General features: G+C 55.6%; 1 protein-coding gene across 3 annotated transcripts in view; it reads left to right on the top strand.

Moving 5' to 3' along the window:
• Positions 1–22,911, top strand: part of Cfap77 (cilia and flagella associated protein 77) — a 109,456-nt gene that overhangs the window by 82,559 nt on the left and 3,986 nt on the right. For all 3 annotated transcript variants that reach the window (XM_087182703.1, XM_021261825.2, XM_004849055.3), the window contains exon 5: positions 4,810–4,911. In XM_087182703.1, coding sequence (XP_087038829.1) covers positions 4,810–4,911 — 102 coding nt within the window. The remainder of the gene's footprint in view (positions 1–4,809; positions 4,912–22,911) is intronic.

The raw sequence follows: 22,911 nt of genomic DNA, 5'->3' as shown, positions 1-22,911 counted from the left end.
GGGGAGAGTCCGCAGGAAACTGAAAGTAGAAATTCCATTTGACCCAACTATTCCCCTTCTAAGTATCTTCTTGAAAGAGTTAAAAACATCATAGGCCAGTGCTCCATGCACTCCCATGTTTATAGCAGCACAACTGATAGCTAGTGTTAGGAAGTGGCCTATATGTCCATAAATAGATGAGTGGATAAAGGAAATGTGGTATTTACATACAATGGAGTACTACTCTGCCATAAAGAAGGATAAATGAGTCATCTGTAGGAAAATGAATGCTCGAGACCATAAAGTTCAATGAAATAAATCAGACACACAAACTTTACTATCTCATGGTTTGTCTTATATGAGAAACTCAAAATATAAATAAAAAGCAAAATAAAAGACAAGTAGTGAGAGGTAGGGAGATGGATCTTTTTAAAATGGGAAGGGGACCAAGCGATGGGGGAGGGGAGGGAGGAAAGAGGAAGGGGATTGAGAAAACATTGAGCTGTGTTCTGTACGTGCACCCACTCCCCATAAGGAATGTAGACATTATGTACAGAAACATCTACCAATAAGGAAGAAAAACTGAAAAAAGGCATCTTTGGAATGGAAAGAAAGAAAGAGAGAGAAAGAGAGAAAGAAAGAAAAGAAAAGAAAAGAAAGAACAAAAGAATGAAAGGAAGGAAGAAAGAAGGAAGGAAGGAAGGAAGGAAAGAAAGAAAGAAAGAAAGAAAGAAAGAAAGAAAGAAAGAACGAACGAGACTCCAACAAGCCAGGCACAATGGTGCACGCCTGAGATCCCAGCCACTCAGGAGGCTGAGGCAGGAGGATGCCAAATTTGAAGCTGGCCTGGGCAACTTAGTGAGAATTTGTCTCAAAAGAAAAAAGAAAAAGGGCCGGGAGGTATAGGTAGAGCACTTGCCTAGTGTTCGTGAGGCCCTAGGAAGGAAGGAAGGAAAGAGGAAAGGACAGAGGGAAACCCAGACTGAGGATGGCAACGTCAGGCTCACTGCACTTTCTGGGTGGCGTGGGAAGGGGGGCCTCTCTGGTGGTCCCACCAGTCACAGCCGACACTCACACCTTGGCCCCTCCGTGCTGAGAGGTGGGCTGAGCTCACCCCTGTCCCTTCAGGGAACCCCCTCAGCGCCGTATCTCCTCCTGCTGTCTCAGCTTGCTTCATTTCCACGGAGAAACTGAGGCCCAGACCAAAAAAGTGCCTGTCTGGGTGTTTCTGGCCCAGAGTGTGGCTCAGGGCAGGACCTGCCTCGCCTGGGAACTCTGAGACAGGTGACCGTCTCTGTTCTGGAGACAGACTGGGGCTCCCGCACCAGCACCCCTCTGGTGCTCCTCTGAGGGCTCCGAAGAGCAGGGAGCTGTGAGGAGCCTCTGGCTGGTGTCTGCGAACAGCTCCAGAACGAGCCACACTGTGATGGTCAGGCCATTCCAGAGCCGGGGAGCTGTGTGTTCATCAGCAGCTATGCCCTGCAGCCCAGTGTCCACACCAGATCCCGGTCCCTGGCTGGTCTGAGCCAGGAGACCCTCTCCGAGCCCTCAGGCCTCTAAAGCAAGCGTGGGCAACTCCAGCCCAACACGGTCCGCTCTGAGCATGCGGCTCTGGGTCTCTGCTTGCAGATTGGGCCCTCAGAGGGTCAGACTGCAGGCGCGCCCTGCGCCAAGCCTTTGTTGGGGCAGAAAAGTACCTTTCCTTTTACCCACCTGGGCCCAAGGCTGAGGCCCGGTAAGAAAAGGTGGCTCAGCAAGAGGAGAGAAGGCCGGTTTGCATTTCTCTGCACAGGAGAGAGTGCCGGCCTGTGTGCTTTGATGCTGGTTTGAGGAGACGCAGGCAGTCATGGAGATAGGGGGGTGGACAGACAGGAAGAGCAGACGGCGACAGACGGGGAGAAACCCAGTGAGGCCTCTGTTCGGATTGCTCTCTGCGTCTCTGCATCTGCAGCGATCAGAAGGTTCCCTTCCTCTGGGCACCGGGCCTTGTGGAGTGGGGGGGCTCATGCTCTGCCACAGGCGGCTGGGGCCTCCTTTCCAGGGTGTACATCTTGTTTCTGGGAAGAGACCCTCCTGCTTCTGCCTCCTTCACCATGCCAAGTTCGCATGTTCTGGGGTTCTGTGTCCTGAAGCTCATCTGAGCACACTGCAAGCACACAGAAAGGGTTAACCGAACTGACCTCGGCATTGCTTCCTGCTCCAGGTTCCTCTGTAGCTCCTGCGTGGTCTGACCTGTGGCCACAAACCCGCCAGGCTGTGGCCGGGGCTGCTGCCTGGGCTGAGTAAATCTTCCTCAGGTGCTTAGACAGCAGCACAGGAGGCCGGGACGCCCAGGGGACACCTGTCTCTTCCCACGTCTGTGAGCTGCTCAGGGGACCCTGGACTCAGGGCCAAGATGGCTCTGGGTAAAGTTCTTAGTAACAGGCACCATTTAGCAAGCCATCACCTGGGGCCAGTGGCCCCTCTGCTCAAAGCCCAGCTCCTCAGGACCCTGTCTGTTAGGCTCAGGGACCCCTTTTCCAGCAGGGGGGACAGAGGCTAGGACGGGTGACCCGATTCTGCCCCGCACTGGGAAGCCCAGCTCATCAGCACCTGACCGGATATCCTCTCTATTCTGACTCAGTTTCCAAACTGTCTTGGAAGGCAGGGCTTGCCAGTTATCCACAGACACAGTCAGCAAAAGCAATAGATGGATCAATGAGACAAATCAGTAAGAGGCTTGCTGGGGTGGTGTTGACTTCAGTTAAATTCTGTTAATTTCTTTTAGTGCTACTGGGGGTGGAACCCAGGGCTGCTGCACCACTGAACTAACCCCCGGCCCTTGTCATTTTTGATCTCAAGAAAGGGTCATGCTAAGTTGCCCAGATGTTTGATCTTCCTGCCTCAGCCTCCTGAGTAGCTGGGGTGAGGAGCAAGGGGTCTGAAACATCTGCACCCTTCTTCTATGGAACCCGTATTGAGAAGTACACGAGAGCACTACACTTACAATCTCAGCTGAAACCTGGAGCCTGGTCACATGAACAGAGCCCCGGCTCCCTCTGCACTGTGGGGGGGCCCCTAAGCACCAGCTGTGTTGGTATGGCACCCGCTTTTTACACAAAGAAAAAGCTTTTCTGTTGAAGACTAACCAAGGAGCCAGAAGACAGGCTCAGACCTGTCCCCATCAGCCCAGGCCACTTCAATCCCTTCCCAGCTGACACAGGTCATCTTAGGTCAGGCCCTAGGCTTCTGTGCCTGTGTCCCTTCCCGGGGCAGATTTCAGGAGCAGGGAATTTGCCGTTTGGAGGGTCGATGTCACAAGCAGCAAACGGTTCCCGGCACATTGCTGGCAAACATGATTGAGCTCAGCTCCTGGCCAGCGAAGACACAAGGATGCCCAGGCCCCAGCGCACAAGCAGAGGCCTAGGAAAGAGCTTCCTGGGTTCGGGCGAGGGGGAGGCTCTCCTGGGGAGGCGGGGCGTGTGCCGGAAGTCAGAGCCCCAACACCGAGAGACACGAGGCTTACCGGAAGTTAGATGCTCCCGGCCTCAGCTTCCTGGCCCGCAGAATGGGCAGTAAGTAAGGGAGATGTGGCCCAGCACAGGCCCGGAGCTCAGGAAAGGCTGGCTCCGGGTATTACAGTGAAGCCCCAGGATGCTGCACCTCTCTGGGAATCCGGGCCCCCAACACCTGCACCAGCAGGCAGACTGCACCCGGCTCTGCCATTTCCCCCTGTCTGTGATCTCAGCCCAGTCCTCAGGCCTCTGCCCTCCACACTTGCCGCCCACGCCACCTGCCCCATGCCCACCTCAGGGTGGCATGTCCAGAGCCCATCCCGTGCCCACCCTGAACCTCCCACCCCACCCTGGCTTTCCCAGCTGTGCAGGGCGACCCCTCTTTGTCTCCGAGCCCACAGCAAACCCAGCATCTGAGTGCATCTGCACGGGTACCCAAGCCCCTGCCTCGCCTGGGCGGTGGCAGTCGCCTCCCACCTGCTGACCAGCGCCCACCCGCAGAAGCCCCCAGGGTCTGTCCCCACCAGCTGCGGGGGAGCCTTTTTTTTTTTTTTGCTGCCGGGGATCAAACTCGGGTCCTCGTGCTTACGCAGCAGGCGGCGAAACCACTGAGCTAAATCCCCGGCCTGGGGGAGCCTTTTGAGCCCCGAGCAGGCTCACTGCACCACTCTTCCTTCCAGAGGCTTCTGGATGAGCCTGGAACAGCCCAGGGCCAGGCTGCACGGACGAGCTCCCACCCAGCCACCCACAGTGGGCTCCGAGCTGTTTGTCCCACACACCCATCCCATCAGAGTCAGGGCTTCCACATACAAGCCTGGAGGGGCACAAGGCGGTCTGTGCCAGGCCATGATGGGCTTGTACCCAGAGAGGCTGGTTTAGGGGAGCAGGCTCCTCTCTGCCTTTGAGATCCCGCTGCAGGACTCTGAGTGCCTCTCCCCAGACACGCCCACCCCCTCCTCCCAGCCTGGTCCACAGTGGCGACAGTCACGCATTTCCTTGGTCTGGCACCAGAGTCCCTGTGTGACCTACTGGGGCTGTGCTAGCCCAGGACTGAAGTTGCAAGGAGGATGGACGCACGCTGCCCTCAAAGCCACCGCACCCCAAACCCCGCATGCTCTGGGGCCAACACAGAAACCAGAACCACAGGCTCAGGTCCCTCGGCCATCACCTAGCCCGCTGGGCTGTGCCCAAGAGCGAGCCCGGGGAAGGAAGGGCCCAGGCCAAGGGGAACTTCCCCCGACACTGCTGCGGCAGGAATCCCCACCCTCTGCCCCGCAGCGCCTGGGCTTCTCCAGGCTGTGGGTGAGTTCACTGTGTACTTCTGGATGGCCTGCAGGTGGTCCTGGGAAAGGTGTGCGAGACGAGGAGCAGTCTGCTGCGGAAGTACAAGCCACCAGTGAAGCTGGACGCCCTGTGGCACATGCCTCGCTTCCAGAAGGTCAGTGTCCCCGTGGCCGTCCATGGGCTGAGGGGGCAGATGCCATCAGGGCCAAAGCCCTCCAGGTTGGGGTTGGTGTCGCACCAAGCCCTGTGCCACCCGGGACTCGGTGTCACAGCGCCTGTGGCCACTGCTGAGCCTCTTGCTGGCTGGTGGCCGTGGGGAGAGGGGACTGATGTGTACAGGTGGCTGGCAGACGTGGGTGAGGTACAGCCACGTGAGCGGCACAAGAGTCGGGGGACTGGCTGCTGTGGCCTGAGAGCTCCTCATTTGGCCAGCCCCTGTCTGCAGCGCGTCTGCAGCCCTGCGGGGCGGTGCTAACGCACATGACTGTCTCCACTCTTCACCCTTCCCTCCCCTCCCACCCTCCTCCCTCCAGCTCTCGGTGCTCTTCCTCTCGCAGAAGTTCAATCTCCCTGTTTCCTCTGTTTCCTTTTGCTTTTTAATTGCTTTATACATTAGACTTTTATTTTGCTCTTTATACCTTGGGTTTCTCATGTAAGAGAAACCATGCAATATTTAAGCTTGCATGTCTCAAGTATTTCACTTAGCATGATGGTCTCAAGGTGCATCCATTTTCCTGCAAAGGACTCAAGTTTATCCTTCTTTATGGCAGAGTAGCACTCCATTGTGTGTAAACACCACATTTTCCTTTTCCGTTCATCTGCTGGTGGACACAGAGGCAGCTTCCAAGATGCAGCTATAAACATGGGTGTGCATGGGTCACTGTAATGTGATGCCTGTAACTCTTGGGAAGACACCTAGGAGGGGCATGGCTGGGCCCGATGGAATTTCTGTTTTAGTTTTCTGAGGACTCTCCGCTCTGATGTCCGTAGCGGTTGCACCAGTGTACACTCCCACCAGCAAGGTGGGAGGCTTCCTTCTCCCCCGCCCCGCCCCGCCTCGCCTGGCCTTGCCAGCACCTGTTGTTTGGTTTCTTGCTGATGGCCCTTCTCTCTGGACCAGCCTGAGAGTAGCCCCGTAACCCCAGGTGGGGCTCGGGGCTTGGTCTTCAGCTCTCAGCAGGGAAAGAACAATGTGCGAGCCCAGCCGTGGCTCTGTAGAAACAAAGAGCTGAGGGAGCTTTGGGGAGGGGCTGCGTGTGCCCAACTTGGAGAGCAGGAGGGACTCGCCCGGCCTGGGGAGACAGCTGCTCAGGGCGCTGTTCCCAGCCAGCTGCCCGGCTGCTGAGCTGCCTTAAGCTGCAGTGTAGACAAAGAAGGGGCCATCGGCTTCCTGAGCCTAATGCACTTGAACAGGCTGGGCTCTGTGGCCAGGGAAGCCTGCTTTGTCCCCCTTGACGCAGCCTCTGTGTCCTGCCCAAGTGGCTTCCATCAGCGTATGTCAGTGACCACAGCCCTGGTGCCCTTCAGCCTGGGCTGCTGCCGTGCTCACCACAGATGTCAAGGAAAGAGCTGGGCTCACCACCGCCACGCTGCCACCTTACAGCGCCCCTCGCCGGCTGCCAGTGCAGCGGCCTCTCCTTTGCGCCCTGCGTTTGCCGTATGAAAGGCATCCTGCTGCTCTGCTCTGTCCCCTCAGTCCCGGCCACCTCCTGGCCCCTTCTCTCTGATGGCCCTGACATCTGGTGCTGTCGTGTGACAGGACCCCTGGCCCCCCCAGAGCCGCCTGCACAGGGCTCCGCAGCAGGGATCCGGGCCCTCTCAGCCTAGAACCAGGGCGGTGGATGAAGGCGGCACAGGTGGGCCCCGTCCCCCACCTGGGTACCACGGACGGCTGAGCAGTGAGCCGCAGCCTTGGCCCAAGCAGCTCCATGGAGAAATGAACTCTCTGATTTCAAAAGAAAGGACTTGAGCAGTGGGGCAGGGTCTCTTCCGGTCATGAGACCAACACCCCTTGGCCCCGTTGGGAGCAGAAGTGAACCCAACCTTCTTCCGGTGCCTGGCCCGCACATGGGCGGCTGCATCCTTGTCCGGGGAGTGGGGGCTGGGGACCCAGGTTGGGGTGCAGAGCCCATGCGGGCACCCGCTTGGTGTCTCCCGTGCTGCAGAGAAAACGTGCGCAGGCCCGGGCTTTGTTGGGCACCTGTCATCTGGTCATTGCACTCACCCAGCTAGTCAGCCAGGAACCACAGGAAGTGGGGTCCTGGGTGGGATGGGCAGGGCAGGGCTGGATCCTGGGCCGCACAGCAAAGTACAGCAGAAAGCCTCACACCCCCAGCTGCCGCCACTACGATGCCACACAGGGTCCCCTTTGCCAGGAAGTACGGCCAACAAAGATACTTTTTGAGCTCTTTCTGTGTGTGGACGGCTGGGCATGTGTTAATTGTAGCTGTCATGTCCGCATTCCACTGATGGGAATAGCCTCAGCACTTGGGAGGCTGAGGCAGGAGGATTACCCTGGGTTCCAGGCCACCCTGCGCTACCTACTGAGCCCAAGGCCAGTCTGAACTGCATAGTGAGACCCTGTCTCAGAAAACAAAAAGGCGGGGAAGAAGACTTGCCTGCCCCAGTGCCCCCCAGAACCTGGCCCCCTTCCACCACCAGCTGGGTCTGGAGTCTCAAGGCTCTGCCAGCAGCCAGACTGAGGCTGCTGTCCTGCTGGCGTCATGCAGGAAGCCCCGGGAGGGTGTTTGTCTGACCTGCTGCCCCCACTCGACCCCATTATGAAGAGAAAAAGCGTTTCCAAAAACGTCGGAGCCGTCATGGTGATGGACAACCTAAATGGACTCTCCTGCTTGCCAACAGATGTCGGCGCTGAACCCTGTCAGAAACAATTAAACACCTTTCACACCCAAGGCAGCCGGCAGGGCGCAGCGGCCGCCTATGGGCTGGTCCCAGCCAGCAGAGCTGCCTGGCAAGAGAGCGGTGATGCGGCCAGAGGCATGGGTGTCGGGGGGGGGGGGGAGGATGGGAGGGGACGCATGGGCCCAGTGTGCTGGCCCAGCCCAGGGGTCTCAGCCTCCACATCTGAAAATGGGGAGCCGGGCAGGCTGGTGCACTGGAATCCCAGCACTCAGGAGGCTGAGGCAGGAGGGCTGCTGAGAGTTTGAGGCCAGCCTGGGCTACATAGTGAGTTCCTATCTCAAACCCCTCACCCCAAAAAGGGTGTGTGTGTGAATGATTAGCCCTTGAAGGTCTCTTCCAAACCAAGATCCTTGATTCCAAATTTTCTGCCCAGGCGACCATTAAGGGCTGAGGGTGGAGGGAGGGCTCTTGCAGGTAGCAGATCCCAAGCCTGCTGTCCACTGGGGGACACTGGGGCCCTTCCTGGGGTTCCCATCTAGGGGACAGACATGACCTCATTGTGTGTCCCCAGAGTGCAGGAATCACCAGCGGGGCCCTTGTAAGGTGTTCTGGGAGTTACCAAGGGGGCAGGCACCATGGTGAGTCCAAGTGGGACTGCAGCTCCAGGGCCAGCGGGCCTGGGTCACATGGTGACCTGCCACTGCCCACCTACCACCCCTAGCTATGCCCCTGGCAGGGCTGGCAGGATGTGACGTGAACGCACATGCACCTTGTGCCAAGTGTCTGGCCCCCGTGAGGTCGTCAGTGAGCGGCGGCAGCTGTCGGGTGGTGATGGTGGTCATTCATTCACTCACAATCTCTTCTCCACACACCACAGTGCCAAGCTGTGTTCTCTGCTTCTTTTTTTTTTTTTTTCCGGTACCGGAAATCGAACTCAGGTCCTTGCGCTTGTGCAGCAGGCGGCAAAACCACTGAGCTAAATCCCCAGACCTGTGTTCTCTGCTTTTGACACTGTGGTGAACAGCCACGCAGTGACCATGACTGCTGGGGCCTGATGGGCCAACAGATGCCAGGGAGCTGCATGGTGGACGGAGACAGGGAGGTCAGGAGGAGCCCGACCCGAGGCACACGGCTCTCGTAGCTGAAATGGTCACGGCTGGCCCATGCTGGGCACCTGCTCCTCCTGACCCTCTGACCAGCCAGGGAAAGCTGATAGTTGGTCCTCCTGCCTGAAGGCAAAGGCGGGATGCTCCCAAATGTGATGGCTGTGCCAATCACAACGGCCGAGAGCAGGGACAGTGGCTATGGAGAAGTGGCAGGGCCCGTGCTGGGCGGCTGGGACAGTGAAGCATGACAGTCTGGGAAGGACAACTCCCACTTGCACCAGCTGACACTCCGCTAATGCTGCTGGGTGTGGGACAGACAGACAGAGCACCCACAGGTCCCTGCATCGGCCCTGCGAGGCAGGCTCTGGGAAGAGGGTGCCTGCTTCGTGGTAACTATAGTGATAGGGGTAGGAGAGGGCGATTTCTCTTTCTCTAATGTTCTCTTCTGCATGGTTTGATTTTTTTTTTTTTTTAATTTTGCAGTACTGGGCATTGAACCCAGGGCCTTCACACTGAGGCACATCCCCAGCCTTTTTTATGATTTTATTTTGAGATAAGTTCTTGCTAAAGTTGCCTAGGCTGGGTCTAAACTTGTGATCCTCCTGCTTCAGCCTCCCAGAGTGCTTGAATTTATTACAGGCATGCAGTACTGCACCCAGCTGAGTCCATGTAGTTTTTATAAAACTAGTCAGGCTATTTTAAATTTTTTTATTTTTTGGTACCGGGAATTGGCCGCACGCTTGCCAGCTGGACGCTGTGCTGCTGAGATACATTCCTAGCCCAAGGCTATTTAAAAAAAATTTTTTTTTTGCTTTTTTTGTTACTGGGGATCAAATTCGGGTCATTGAGCTTTCGAGGCAGGCGGCAGAACCACTGAGCTAAATCCCCAGCCCTAAAAAATGTTTTTAGAAGATGAAGAGCCTGCCTTCTTCCCCAGCTGTCTTCCCAGTGGTCAGCCCCACTGCGGACCCTGTCCTGCCTGGTGGAAGTGTCCAGACACCGTGAAGCGGGATCTTCACGGCCCAGTCGGAGTTCTGACGGGAGCTCCGACGGACGCCTGACGCTCCCTCCACAGGGGCTGGCCCTGCACCTCGAAGCCCTCCCAAGAGCTGGCCTCTCTGGGGCCCTGATCCCGCTGACATTACATAGTCGTTCAGCCACCAAAGTATGAACAAATGGACTATATTTTCATTTGGCGTTTGGTTTCAGCCCCAGTGCTTTAGAATAATGGCCCAAGCTATTAAGCTAACAGTTTGATTTACAAGCTCGTGTGCTCTGTACACGGGATCGGCCGCCTTCCTTGGTGGAAGACTAACCCTGCTTGGGTCTCCTGGGCCCCCGGCTCCCTAACAGGAGCTGCAGACCGAGGGGGGGGAAATGTAGCCGCACTCAGCCAGGCAGCGACACCGGGAGATGCAGCTGATTAGTGAAAGCTGCTGAATCTAAGAAAAGGATTTTCTTTGCCACCTTTAAGCTCTCTTACAAATCATAGCTGGCTGGAAAGTTAACTCTCTGTTAAACCCCCAGAGCAGGCTGCGTTCCCGTCCACCCCGCCGCCTCTTGGAAGGGCTTGCTGTTTCCCCCGGGTACGCCCAAACCCAGAGTCCCGCTCTCCAGACCGGACTGGGAAGGACAGACCCACCACGGCTTGCTGCGCCCAGGGCCGCACACTGTGTGTATTTTAAGAACCCTGCCGCTCTGGCGTGTTGGAATAAGAACCGTTCTATGTTGCCGCCGCGAAGGGCGCTGGGTGCAGGCAGGCGATGTGTCACACACAGAAACAGGGCGCTGGGGAGGATGACTCAGAGGCCCTGATGCGGCTGACATCCCTCCCCAAATACAGATGCCCCATTATAAACCCATCTGTATGCAGACGGGCTGACTCTCCCAAGGGATAGCAGGGGCTTCACTGGTCTTATATAATCCGGCATCCCAGGGGTACTGAATTTTCAGGCACCTGCTCGGGAGGTGACATTGCCGCTCAAATACTGACAAGTCCCAAATGCCCGGAGCTGACGGTGTAGGGATGGGAAGGGAGGGAGGTGTGTGGGAGCAGCACTGCCGGGCACCGTGGTGGACCCGGGAAGACGACCCAGGAAGGGGGGCCTGGCACTTCTACGGGCACTACCCCGCAGCCTGGCTGCCCCACCCCCTTAATTCTGCCTGCTCTTGGGGATTTTCAGCTTAATCTGGAAAACTCTTCTCCCCGCACTGGGTGGGGAAATATTTCCACTTTTGTTTTGAAAATCACTGAGAAAAATAGAGGGAGACGGCTTGTTTCAGCACACACAGTTGGGATCTCTGGAAGCAGTAGGAGTCATGGTGAGATTCAGGAGTGGGTGAGACTTTGGGGTCCTGGATTCCTGCTTCCAGCTCACCCCCAGGAAACAGTCCCTCACGAGCTACAGAGTGCCCGAGGGGCTGGGCAGAGTGGGGCTAGTGGCCATCCCTTTTGGGACGACTTCCTCAACACCCCTTGAAGGTCTCTTGCCAAGTGTGCCCCCAGCCCCAGCACTGCGGGAGTGACAGGGGTCCTCAGCTGCCCGACGCACAGCCAGCTGCAGGTGCTAGAGAGAAACAGTGTTTGAAGACTGCTTGGGATAAACTCGGGGGTCATGAAAGAGCAGGTGAGATGAATCCAGATGCTGCAAGAAGCCAACACCACCTTGCTGGTTTCCCTGGGAGATGCAAGGTGTTTGGGCACTGGGCCTTGGGCACCGCTGAGGAGGAAATAAGGCACAGCGGGGGTTTCCCGCCCCCCTCTTCCTTTCCTCTGCTCAGAGAAGTCCTGGGAAGCGGCCCCCTCGGGTGGAACAAACAAATGCAGGCAGCCGGACCAAATCCCATGCTGTAAGGGCAGAGGGAGGAAGTGACCTTAACGATGGCACTTGCAGATGGCCGCGGGGACAGCAACACCAACAGCCGGCCTGTCCCAAGTCCTCCTTAGGTGCTGGCCTGGGTGCTTGTGCAAATTAACCTGTGTGCCCCCTCATGGCCAGGGGCAGTCACTTGACTCAGAGTTGAAGAAACTGAGGCTCCGAGGCTGAAAGTCACGTGCTCAAGGTTAACGGCTTGCAAGGGGCAGAGTGGGGATGCTGGCTGCAGACCTCAGGCCCTGGAGGAGCTGATCAGCCTGAAAACTGCGGTCAGGGCCAGTGGCTACCTGCAGGGCGTGGGGGGAGGTGAAGGCGGGTCAGAAGTGAGGCTTTGATGGGCATCAGAGGGTCGTGGCAGCCCTGCTCTGGCTGGCTTTAAGCCCTTGCAAAAAACCACCCATTCCCCACTTCCCTCAAAGCCATTAGACCTTGAAAAGACCCTCAGCATCTTTTAAACTGCAGTTTGGTTCCAAGGCTGAAGAGGAAAGAGGTCCCTGACCTGGATGCAGGCTTGCCGTGTGGGAGCGAGGGGTGGAGGGAGTGCGGTGCAGTGTGAGTCCTGGGCTCCAGGCCCCAGCCTTGTGGCCACCTGTGTGCATCTGCACAGCGGGAGAGGAGCATGGCGGAGCGGAGCAGGCGCGGCTGTGTGTCCCGCGTGTGGCCTGGGCCTGTCAGGGAAGGTCACAGAGCGCTGAGTCTCTGGTCCCGTGGATGAGCAGTTCTCAACGTGGCTGTGCCAGGTCCTCTGAGGACAGGTGTCCGCCGAAGATTCTGGGACCTCAACCCCAACACACCTGCATTTCCAGCAAGCAGCTCCCTGGGCTCCCTGGGTCAACATCAGCTCACACCAGTGTGTGAAGTATGCATTTCTGGGGGTGGGGCAGGGGTGCACTTTTCACCCCTGCTGTGCAGCCTGCTGGGGCCTGCCTGTGAGAGGCGAGAGGCGCCATGCCTGTAAGGATGGGCTTTGTTAAGCAGCCCTAAGGTTTATGAGCTTTGCTGTTAGTCAGCTGGGGCTGGTATAACAAAAACCACAGCATAGGCAGCTTTACCAACAGATGTTTATTCCTCAGGTTCTAGAGGCTGGAAGTCCAAGATCGAGGTGCCAGCATAGTGGGTTCTGACGAGGGGCCTCTTCTTGGCTTGCAGCTGGCTGTCTTCTCACTGTGTCCTCAGAGGGCAGAGGGCAGCATGGAGCTCGATGGTGTCCCCTCTTGTAAGGACACTAATCCCAGCCTGTGGGCCCCACCCTCACGACCCCCTCTGACCCTGATCACCCCCGAAGGGCGCACTTCCTGTACCATCCCATCAGAGTCAGAACTTCCACATGCTTCAGTCCACAGCAACCTCTTTCTCAAGTTCATCCCAAATCTGCCTCCTCCCACCTTCCACCTCCTGGTCACACCTCCTGCTTCTGGAGCCTGAAGAGTGGGCAGCTCCTCTGCAGATTCCCTAAGTCAGATGCTGTTTCCCACAGATGCCAGGTTCTCAACTGTGCCCCAGGGCAGAGCTCTGAGTGTTGGGAGGAGGAGCCCTAACTGGCAAGGATAGTGGATGCTGCCAGGCAGTGCTGTGTTCTCTACCTTATCCGCTGCCATGAACATCTGTCCATTTGAACTGCATTTCTGTTTATTCTTGAATGAAACTGCACTTGAAGATGGCCATGAGTGGTGCCCGGGTCATTGAATACAAGACTGAAAATTCCCTGCGGGTGGGCAGTTCCAGGAAAGAGTAGCAGTAGGAACTGTGTACCCCAAACAGTTGGACAACAGCAGCAGCCAGCATGTCTAGAACACCTGCTGCTCTGGGTGCTGGCACCATGCTGGCTGCTTGGCCAGGCCCACGAGAGGGGCAGAATGACCTCCTCTTTGTAGGTGAGAAACCAAGGCTCCTGGCCACACATCTGGAATGTGAGATGGAAACATTGATCTGTCTGACTCAAAACCTGTGTTCCTAACCTTCCAGTGCTAGTGCTGTCCCTTTTCTTGTGTAGAAGACATGGTCAACAGGACAGAATGTGCTCGTCTGTGCCCCACGTGGTAGATAGAAACTGGTAAGAGTTAGAATCTGCTCAACTCAGGGGCCTGAGAGTCTGCCAGTCTGCTGTACACAACCCTTGAATGTCTTACTTCACACCACATGCAATCCATTGGGTACTGCAAATCACCTGGAAGGAAATGGTGTAAATATTGAAGAAGATAAAACAGTTTAATTAAGCATAATAGATGGAGAAAATCTTTAGGATGCTTGGATCTCAGGTAATTTCTAATCTGTTGTCTCACCCCAAGCTCTTAACCCAACCACCCATGCCTTGTCCACCTATCATCCATCCATCCTCAATCCATCCATCCATCCATTCAGGCATCATCCATCTATCCATCCTTCCATCCATCCATCCATCCTCAATCCATCCATCCATCCAGGCATCATCCATCCATTCAGGCATCATCCATCCATCCATCCATCCACCCATCTGTCCACCCATATGCCCATACATCTATCATCCTTTTGTTTATCCATTAATAATCCATCCTTTTGTTTATCCAGTCAAGATTTACTCAGTGTCTACTAGGTGTCCCTAATAGCAGTTACCCCAAGACCCTTGGAGGCCTGCCGTCTGCTAACATTCCCTCAGAACAGCATCCAGAATACAGCATTGACATCCTCCTGTCTAGCGGAGGCCACTCCACTCTATTATTCCTACTTGTGACCGGACAGAGCCCTGTCAATCACAGAAAGCTCTGTCCCCTCTTAAAAGACACAAGAAAGAATTCTTCCTGATCATTATTTCCATTAAGAGAAGAGAGGAATAACAACACCAGTCCCTACTGCAGTGTGCTGCACCCCGCTGGGCTGAGACACCAAACATCTCACTGTGTCCCCCACTGCTTGGGCAGTGACCTGGGAGTTGCTCAACAGCCTATGAATGAGTGATAAGTACTGGCGGGCACCGTGTGGATGGCCCAGCAGAGGACATGATTTGCATTCGAGCACAAAATCAAAGACTCTGTCAGCTGAGGCACTGTGTGCCTGGATAAGCACCTTGTGCTACCTGCGGAAGCACTGCCACGTAAACTTCCAGAGAAAGTAATTAAGGAATCCCTGTTGTCTGACTTCAGCAGCCAAACTTGGAGCTCTGGAGTCTGAAGTTCACCAGGGATCTGGTGTCTCCTCCCACCCTGATCCCTCTTCAGAGCGAGCAGCGGAGGCTTGCAAAGGGATCGGCCGAGTGCCTCCGCCCGGCTTTCCCTTGCACGCCCGACGGCACCGCCTGGGCTGGCCTGTGTCGTCTTGTCCCAGCAGCAGTCAGCACAAACAAGATCACTGCTTTGTGAGCTGGGGTGAGATTGACATACAAATACGCAGGCCTCTCCCAGATCTGGGAACGCCAATTAATATTTATCAAGTACTCACAGGGTACATGATGCCAAGAATCAACATGCAAAACCTACAGTCCCTGGCAGCGGGGCCTCCACACTGTGGTTCACACACGGATTCTACATGCAGACTGGTGCGCTCTGTGTGCTGGGGCACCCGCCTCCCTGGGAGAACCACAGGAGTTGGGGTTGGCGCTTATGCAAGGGGCGGCTTCTCACTGGGAGAACAGGCTGCTTGACTAAGAGTCATCCGCCGTGTGGCCTCCACTGGGAGGAGGGGACACTGCTGAGACAGCCCAGATGACTGGGCTGTGCCTTCACAAAGCCACCCCAGAAGGGTCTCGGCCAACATGTCCCCTTCAGTGTCTTCCTTCACTCCCATCTGTGCCTGAAGGACAGGAGCGGGCCTCCTGTCTGTGGTGCCAGGGCCCGCCATGACCTTCCAGGGCCTGAATTCCGAGTCGGATGGGCAGATGAGCATGGGAGCCGGGGCCCCACACTGCAGTACTTCCGCCAGCCCATGCCCCGGGACCTCCTGCTGGAAGAAGAGCGCCAAACCAACTTTGGGAAGAAGGGGACCCCCCTTCCCGGTAGCTCGGCCCTGCCGGCCTTGTTGACGGCCCTGCTGGAAACAGACCCGGCCGCTGCTGAGCGTGTGAAGCTCCTATCTCCCATTCCCTCCTCTCCCGGACAGCGTTTGAAAGGCGGGAGCCCACGCCCCCACCTGGCCCACCCGTCACGCCGAGGGAGAGGGTGCAGCCCGGGTGAACGGGGCTGACGAGCCTGAGCCTGCTCACCTGGCCCCGCGGTGCACCGCCTCCAATTAAATCAAAACGGTTTGTTTTTAATGGTCTTTTACACTGACAAGTGGGCGATCATTTTGGGCCCACTAGCTGTCAGGGAGTCGAGGCAAATCCTCCGTTGATAATGCCCAATGCTTCCAATTAGGAGCCGCGGCCGCTCCTGGCGCGCTAACGATTCCCCAGCCGCCCCCCGGGCCCCTTTGGCGCTGGCTGTTTCTTCTGCCTCCTCCGCCGCAAATTACTGACACAAAACGGAAGGCCCCGCGTCTCCTCCGCCACGCCAGGCCCGGGCCCTGTTGGGTTTAATGAGCCGATGGAAGTTTCGTGGCTCTGGTGCTAAATTCTTTTCTTGTTTGACAGCTGCTCGGCTAAGGCGAGTGTTGACCTTATAAAAGATTTAGTGTTTCTCATTATTTTCTGTCAAGCCTCACCGTGATGGCTGGGCGCTTATCATTTGCATCCTGGGTGTGTGTGCGCATGCGCGTGCTGAGTTGTGGGCTCTAGGGTGGGGACGGGAACCGGGTGGGAAGGGGTCTCTCTCCCTGAGTCGCCCTGTGACACCTCTCCCCGGCCCAGGCGTTTCAAAGAGAAACCGGGACGCAAAGCCAAGACGACAGTGGTGGCCCAGACAGCTATCCCACTCGCCCCGCAGTCCGTCCCCTCCCCACGAGTGGGGCACCACGGCCCGGCTAGGGATGGGTTCGGGCAGAAGGGGCAGCCAAGCCCCTTGGGGGTGAGGACTGCTTCAGGGGTCCCCCTCTCCTCAGAGGGCTCAGTTAGAGTTGTGGCCTGGCCGGCCTCCCCTGCTCTCTACCCTGTGTGAGGATGAAATGGTTTTAAAAAGCAGTGGGGGCCGGGGATTTAGCTCAGTGGTTTCGCTGCCTGCTGCACAAGCGCAAGGACCTGAGTTCAATCCCCGGTACCAAAAAAAAAAAAAAAAAAAAGAAGCAGGGCTGGTGTCAAAATGCGTGCATCTGTTAGCGCTTGTTTGGTTTCAGCACCCTTGCCAGATACAGGGTGTGCTCTAACGCACAAGGCTGCAGGGAGCCACGCCGGGCCTTCATGGGGCCTCCTCCAAGTACTCCCTCGGTCGCACCCACCTCCCGTCCCGGGCCAGGCGACCTGAGGTGGCCCGGGGAGGGAGAGCATCTGTGTTCTTCCTTGTCACCTGGGAGACTGGGTCATCTCTCCTGGCGGTGCCCGGCCCTCTGCCACCTGTGCCTGCGGCAGACCTCGCTACTCCGTCACTGCCCACTCTGCCCCTGTGCCGGGACCTAGAATATCTAGAAACAGCACGTGGCCAGCAGCGGTATGGACTCACCACCCCTGCCCCACAGGGGCCATTTAAATGAACGGCTGAGGACCCCTAAATTCTGTCTTTTATGTCACATGATATTTATATAAGAGGAAATAAAATGCAGCTCACTAAAGGAAAAGCAGATACACTGGACATCACCAAAATTAAAAACGCCTCTGCTCCAAATGATACTATGAAGAAAGTGAAAAGAAAACCTACAGAGCAGGAGAAAATATTTGCAGATTACATGTCTGATACAGGACTTATATCGATGAATGTAGAAATTGCTCTTCTAACTTATAAGAAGATAAATAACCAATTCCAAAGTGGGCAAGATCGCTCCAGGGGCGATACACAGATGAGCAACAAGCACATGCAGACGCATTCGGCCACAGGGGCCATTAGGGAGATGCAGAACACTCTGCGCCCGCTCTGATACGTGGTGCACACCTGGAATTCCAGCACTCAAGAGGCTGAGGCAGGAGGATCGCCACAAGTTGGAGGCCACCCTGGGTTACAAAGTGAGTTCAAGACCAGCCTGGAATACACAGCGAGAGCCTGTCTCAAAAAGCAAAAAATAAATAGGATTATTAGAAACAGGAACACCGATACATTGCTGGTGGACATAGAACTAGAACCATCATTTTGAAAAATACTGAAAGGTTAAACAACGGAGTCCCACATAGCCCAGTAATTCCAGGTCTGCAAGAGAAAGGAAAACACACAGCCACACAAAAACTTGTACACACAGTCCCAGCACCATTGTTCATAACAGTAAAAAATGAGCCGGGGATTTAGCTCAGTGGTTCCACTGCCTGCCTCGCAAGTGCAAGGTCCTGAGTTCGATCCTGGTACCAAAAACAAAATTAAAAAATGAAACAACTCCAACATCCTCCTCCTGATAGATAAACAAAATGTGGTCTATCCATTAAAAAGAAATATTATTCAATATATAGAAATATATTCAAGAATATCTATTTATCTATCCAGGCTACAGCCTTGGTGAACCCTGAAACACTAGGCTAAGTGAGAGAAGGCCATCACCGAAGACAACAGTGGTCTGATTCCATGGTACCGACTGCAGTGTAGACAAATCCGCAGGAACAGGAAATGGATTAGAGCCTGCCCAGGAGGGGGCTGTGGCTGCTCCTGGGCAGGAAGCATCTTTGGTGAGTGAGGGAATGTGCTACACTAAAACCCCCCAGGTAGGTGTGGAGCCCTATGAATACACTGACATCATTGTTCCTACCCTTTCAGTGGGGGAGTGCTTTCGATGTACATTGTATCTCAGAATAATGGCAGTGCCCTACTATGTATGGAGCCTTGGGAATGATCTAGAGGTGTCTGGACAGCTCCTGGAAACAGCAAATCCATGTCCATGTTTTCTTCTGCCCCAGGAAGTCCCTGAGCACAGACCTGGTCCTCTATGCAGACTTTGCTGCTTAGTAGCTGGGCCTTCTCCAGCCAGTATCTTAACCATTCTGTAATCCCAGCACTTGGGAGGCTGAGGCAGGAGGACCGCTACGTCTTAACTACCTCTCCTGTCAGATAAGGGTTGTCATCCTTCCTCCCCTTCAGAGGGTCATTGCTGCTCCTTGCTCCCTGCCATGGTCCCCTGGCAGAGTTGTGGGGAGACAGAAGTTTGTTTTGGCAGCCTGGGGTTGGCTGTTCTCTGAACCCACAGCGCGTGTCAGCAGGGAGGGTCAGGCTCTGTGTCCTTGCTCCATCTATTTTTAGACCACAGAGAAATTAGAGCCCAAAGCAGAATAACAATTTAGGGGACCAGATGTCTCGGGAGGGATTGTTACCTCATTAATTACTTAAACTACAACCGCTACATCAGAGCTTAGGGTCTGGCCTGCCTCCCTCCGACCAGGCCAGGCGTGGATTTGTGTTCTACCGGGGCCTCTGACCTCCAGCTGCCCCGAACTTGACAGGAATTACTGACCTGGGACTGATCCATAATTTCCAAGTGCTTCTCATTAGAGGAGACAGCCTCTCAGTCTTTCACAGCAAAACCTCTTTCCCCATCACCTGAGCAGTTGTCACTTAAAAAAACCCTAAAATCTCTGCAGCTGTCATTTTTTTTCCCCTAAGCTCTTCGGCAGATTTCCTTTCCTTTCTTTCTTTCTTTCTTTCTTTTTTTAAACCTGGCTATTTTTCCTCCAAGCCTCCCTTTCGGCTTCTCAGTCCCTAGACCTGTCTCAGGAAGGCCGGGCGTCTGGTCGGGGACCATCGTGTGGCTAATGAGAAGGGGCTGACTCAGCTGCCCGTGAGTGGGACTGGGTCCATTTTGTTTTTGTTTTCTTTATGACAAGGTCTCTCTGTGTACTTCAGGCTGGCCTTGAACTCACTCTGTCGCCCAGGTGGGCCTGGCAATCCTCCTGCCCCAGCCTCCCGAGTGCTGGAATTACAAGTGGGTGTCACTGTGCCTGGCCATGTGTTTGTTTAACCAAATTCACACACATGCTTGAATAATACAGGAAATCGCTTTGTGTGTCCTAAATCTTTCTCACAATTGTGCTCCGTGACTTCTGTGACTTTTCCCTGTAACTTGGTTTCCCTACACCTTGTGTTTTTGAGATTTAACCATGCTGTTTTGGCTAAATCAGAGCAGCGCTGTCCAAAGGGGCTTTGTGTGACAGTGAAGCCCCACATCCACCTGGCAGCAGGGACAGCCACACCAGGCCACCAAGGACTCGCAGTGTGGCAAGTGCCACTGAAGAAGTGGCCTTTTTTTTACTTTATTAAACTTGAGTTGGCTGGGATTTAAACAGCCTCAGGGCTCGAGGGGCTGCCCGGTGGACGGCACCTTTCTGGGGCCTCTGCCTGCCAAGTTCCCCCTGACACACTCTTCTGACCAGGGCACCCCGAGGCGGCCTTGCACACCTCTCTTAGTAGACGTTCCTGAGAGCTCTCCAAGTATTCACGTAAACATGGACATCCGGCTACTGGGGTGGCATGCACCCTGGCTTCCAGGCCAAGGCCAACTCCCTCTCAGAGTGGTCCAGTCACAAGTGCCCTCCGTAGTAGGCTCCAAGTTCCCATTTCTGGTTCAGACTCGTCCCTGTTGTCACCATCTATGGACTTGAAATGTTCTCTCCCTGCTTGACCGCTGTCCCCTGGCGACAGGGTGTTTGGGTGGCCCCAAGAGTCCCCTCAGAGCTTCTCCCATCATGGTGGGGCCCCAACCCCTGCCCCTTTCTCTGGGTTCCTGTTTAATGTATGAGTCTGAGTCTATGTATTACAAACTCGGCTGGGACAAGCCCATGTTACTGGCTTAATATTTAGTACAACTATAACTGAACCATTAATTTCGTGATGGTATTTTTATCACCAATGTCTGGCCCCATGAGAGTGGAGGTGAATTCTCACTGTACCTAAGTGCCCAGAACAGTATGGTACGTAGTAGGTGCTCAACTAATGCTCATCAAATAAAAGAAGGAACACAGAAGGCTGGAGATTTAGCTCAGTGGTTTCGACGCCTGCCTCGCAAGCGCAAGGACCAGAGTTCGATCCCTGGTACCAAAAAAAAAAAAAAGGAATCAATAACAAATGTAACTGATAGAATTGCCTGCATATTTAAAAGCCTTCCTATAAATAACTTTGAGATCAGAGGAAACCCAAACAGAGATGAGATAGAAATTAGATTAGAAAAGGACTGAGAGGGCCGGGGATTTAGCTCAGTGGGTTTCACTGCCTGCCTCGCAAGCGCAAGGTCCCGAGTTCGATCCCCGGTACCAAAAAAAAAAAGAAAAGAAAAGGACTGAGCAAAAATAAACCCAGGCCTGGTGAGGTTAGCTAGAAGAGGACTTGGAGCGAAAGTGGCTGCTGGAATAGAAATGCTCATGTTAGGAAAATAAAGATGAAAAGGTAACTGGCTAAGAGAACTCTGTACGCCAGAAAAAGAACAGCAGCTCAAACTCAACGACAGGAGGAAATGGAGTTAAGAGCAAAGTTAATGAAACGTAGTCAAAGGGACAAATGGGCACAGTGTGGTGACCTGGGACAGCCGCCTCCCACGGCTGGGCCTCGGGCTCTCCATCCATAGCCTGGGACAGCTGCCTTCGATGACCCCGGGTTCTTGGTCAACCCTGACTTTCTGAGCATCTTCCATGACGAGGCTGCCGGGAGGCAAAGGGAACTGTGGTTCCCTCAGACGACCTCGCCCTCGAACACAAGTCTCTCCTAAGACCTGACAGACAGCCGATTGCCTCCTGCCCCACCTTGCTGGCCCCAGCCAGCCACACTGGCCACACTGGCTCGCTCCTTTCCGCTGCTTCTCTCAGTTCCTCCCACCTCCGGCCTTTGGTTGGTCTCCACTGCCTGGGACATTTCTCCTCTTCTTTCCTCCAGACAAGCTTCCCCTTCCTGCCCAGAGAACCTTTCTGCCCCAGACAGTTAGAGTCCGGAGTCACACTCTTGTGTAACCGTCTTTCGCCAGTAGAGCGACTCTCTAGGACTCCTGGCTGGGATGCGGGGCCCTGCTGTCTTGCTCGCTGGGGTCCCCGGGCATTTGTGCAGGGCTCTTTTGGTCTGGACATTGGAAGGGGACCCTCTCCTTTGCCCCCTGACTGACTGGGGCTGTTGGCGGGTGGCCGCGCTGGCCTCTTATTTACCTGTGTTGACCTTCAAGCGACTTGCAGCTCCATTCAGCAAAGCTGTCTCCTGCCAAAGCCGTTACAATTTCTTAGCTCCAGGCGGAGACAGACCGAAGATGGCTTAATTTAGAAGCCTCACAGAAGGAATTCCTTACTGCATGGCGCTTCACCCGGGCTCCAGGGCACCGTGGGGTTGCGACCACGCAGGACTCCAGGGCTGGCTCGTGCCGAGGCCCCTTGTGTGCAGCTGAGCGGGGACGTGCGTGTGCGTGTGGGACGGGGCCAGGTGGATGTGCTGTCCATGGCCCTCCCTGCCTCACTGGGAGCAGTGAGCAAGGGGCCGTGAGCTGGGTGCCTCAAGCCCTGCGGCCCTGGGTCCAGTCTGGGGCAGAATCGTGGGGGACCCGAAGTCTTTCCACCTGCAGAGCGCAGCCTGCGGGTGCTTCAGGCCCAGCCACTGAGCCTGTCCTTGGTTCTTGCCTCGGACTCAGGGACAAGCCAAGCCCCAGAGGCACCGACCCTCCTGCTTCTGCCCACACTGCAGGACCCCTCTCCTGGCCCTCATCCCAGCTCTACCGGGCCGCGTGCAAGTCCACCTGGTCAGAGAAGCTGCCCTGAGCGCCCAGCCAGTGCGCCCTGTCCACCTCACTCACACCTGATTCACCCAGGTGGCTTCACTTAAACATCCTGCAGCGCCGGCCCGGTGGGACCCCGAGTGCCTGGAGCAGCTGCCCTGGGGACACAGTGGGTGCCTAATCCATGTTTCTGTGTGGATGGATGGATGGATGGATGGATGTCTCGGCTTTGGGGCAGTTGCTATGTCAGTGCAGACTGCAAAGAGAAAATTTCAGCCTGGCGTGGTGGCGGACGCCTGTGATCCCAGCACTAGGGAGCCTGAGGCGGGAGGATCGCTGCAAGTTTGAGGCCAGCCTGGGCTACACAGTGAGGCCTTGTCTCCAAAACCCAAGACAGACAAAAAACTGAGAAGAAAAATTCTAATTCGGGTGCTCTTTTGTCCTCTGCATTCAGCTGGGCAGCTTCTCAGGGCCTCCACCCCCTCACAGCCCCCTGGGGACCAAGGTGTGAGTGAAGGCCACAAGCCACGGCCACCCACTGCTGGCGCAGCTGCTGGCACCACGCAGGGCTGAGCCGCGGGGAGCGTCCATAAATAAATGACCACAAGCTGGGAGGCTTAAAGCAGGGCCTTGCTGTGTAGTCCAGGCTGGACTCAA

This window comes from Heterocephalus glaber, unplaced genomic scaffold (assembly GCF_053883595.1).
Source record: "Heterocephalus glaber isolate CG9 unplaced genomic scaffold, H.glaber_assembly_v1.0 deba00001479, whole genome shotgun sequence".
Taxonomy (NCBI): Eukaryota; Metazoa; Chordata; class Mammalia; order Rodentia; family Bathyergidae; genus Heterocephalus; species Heterocephalus glaber.
This window is presented reverse-complemented; position numbering and strand designations above follow the sequence as displayed.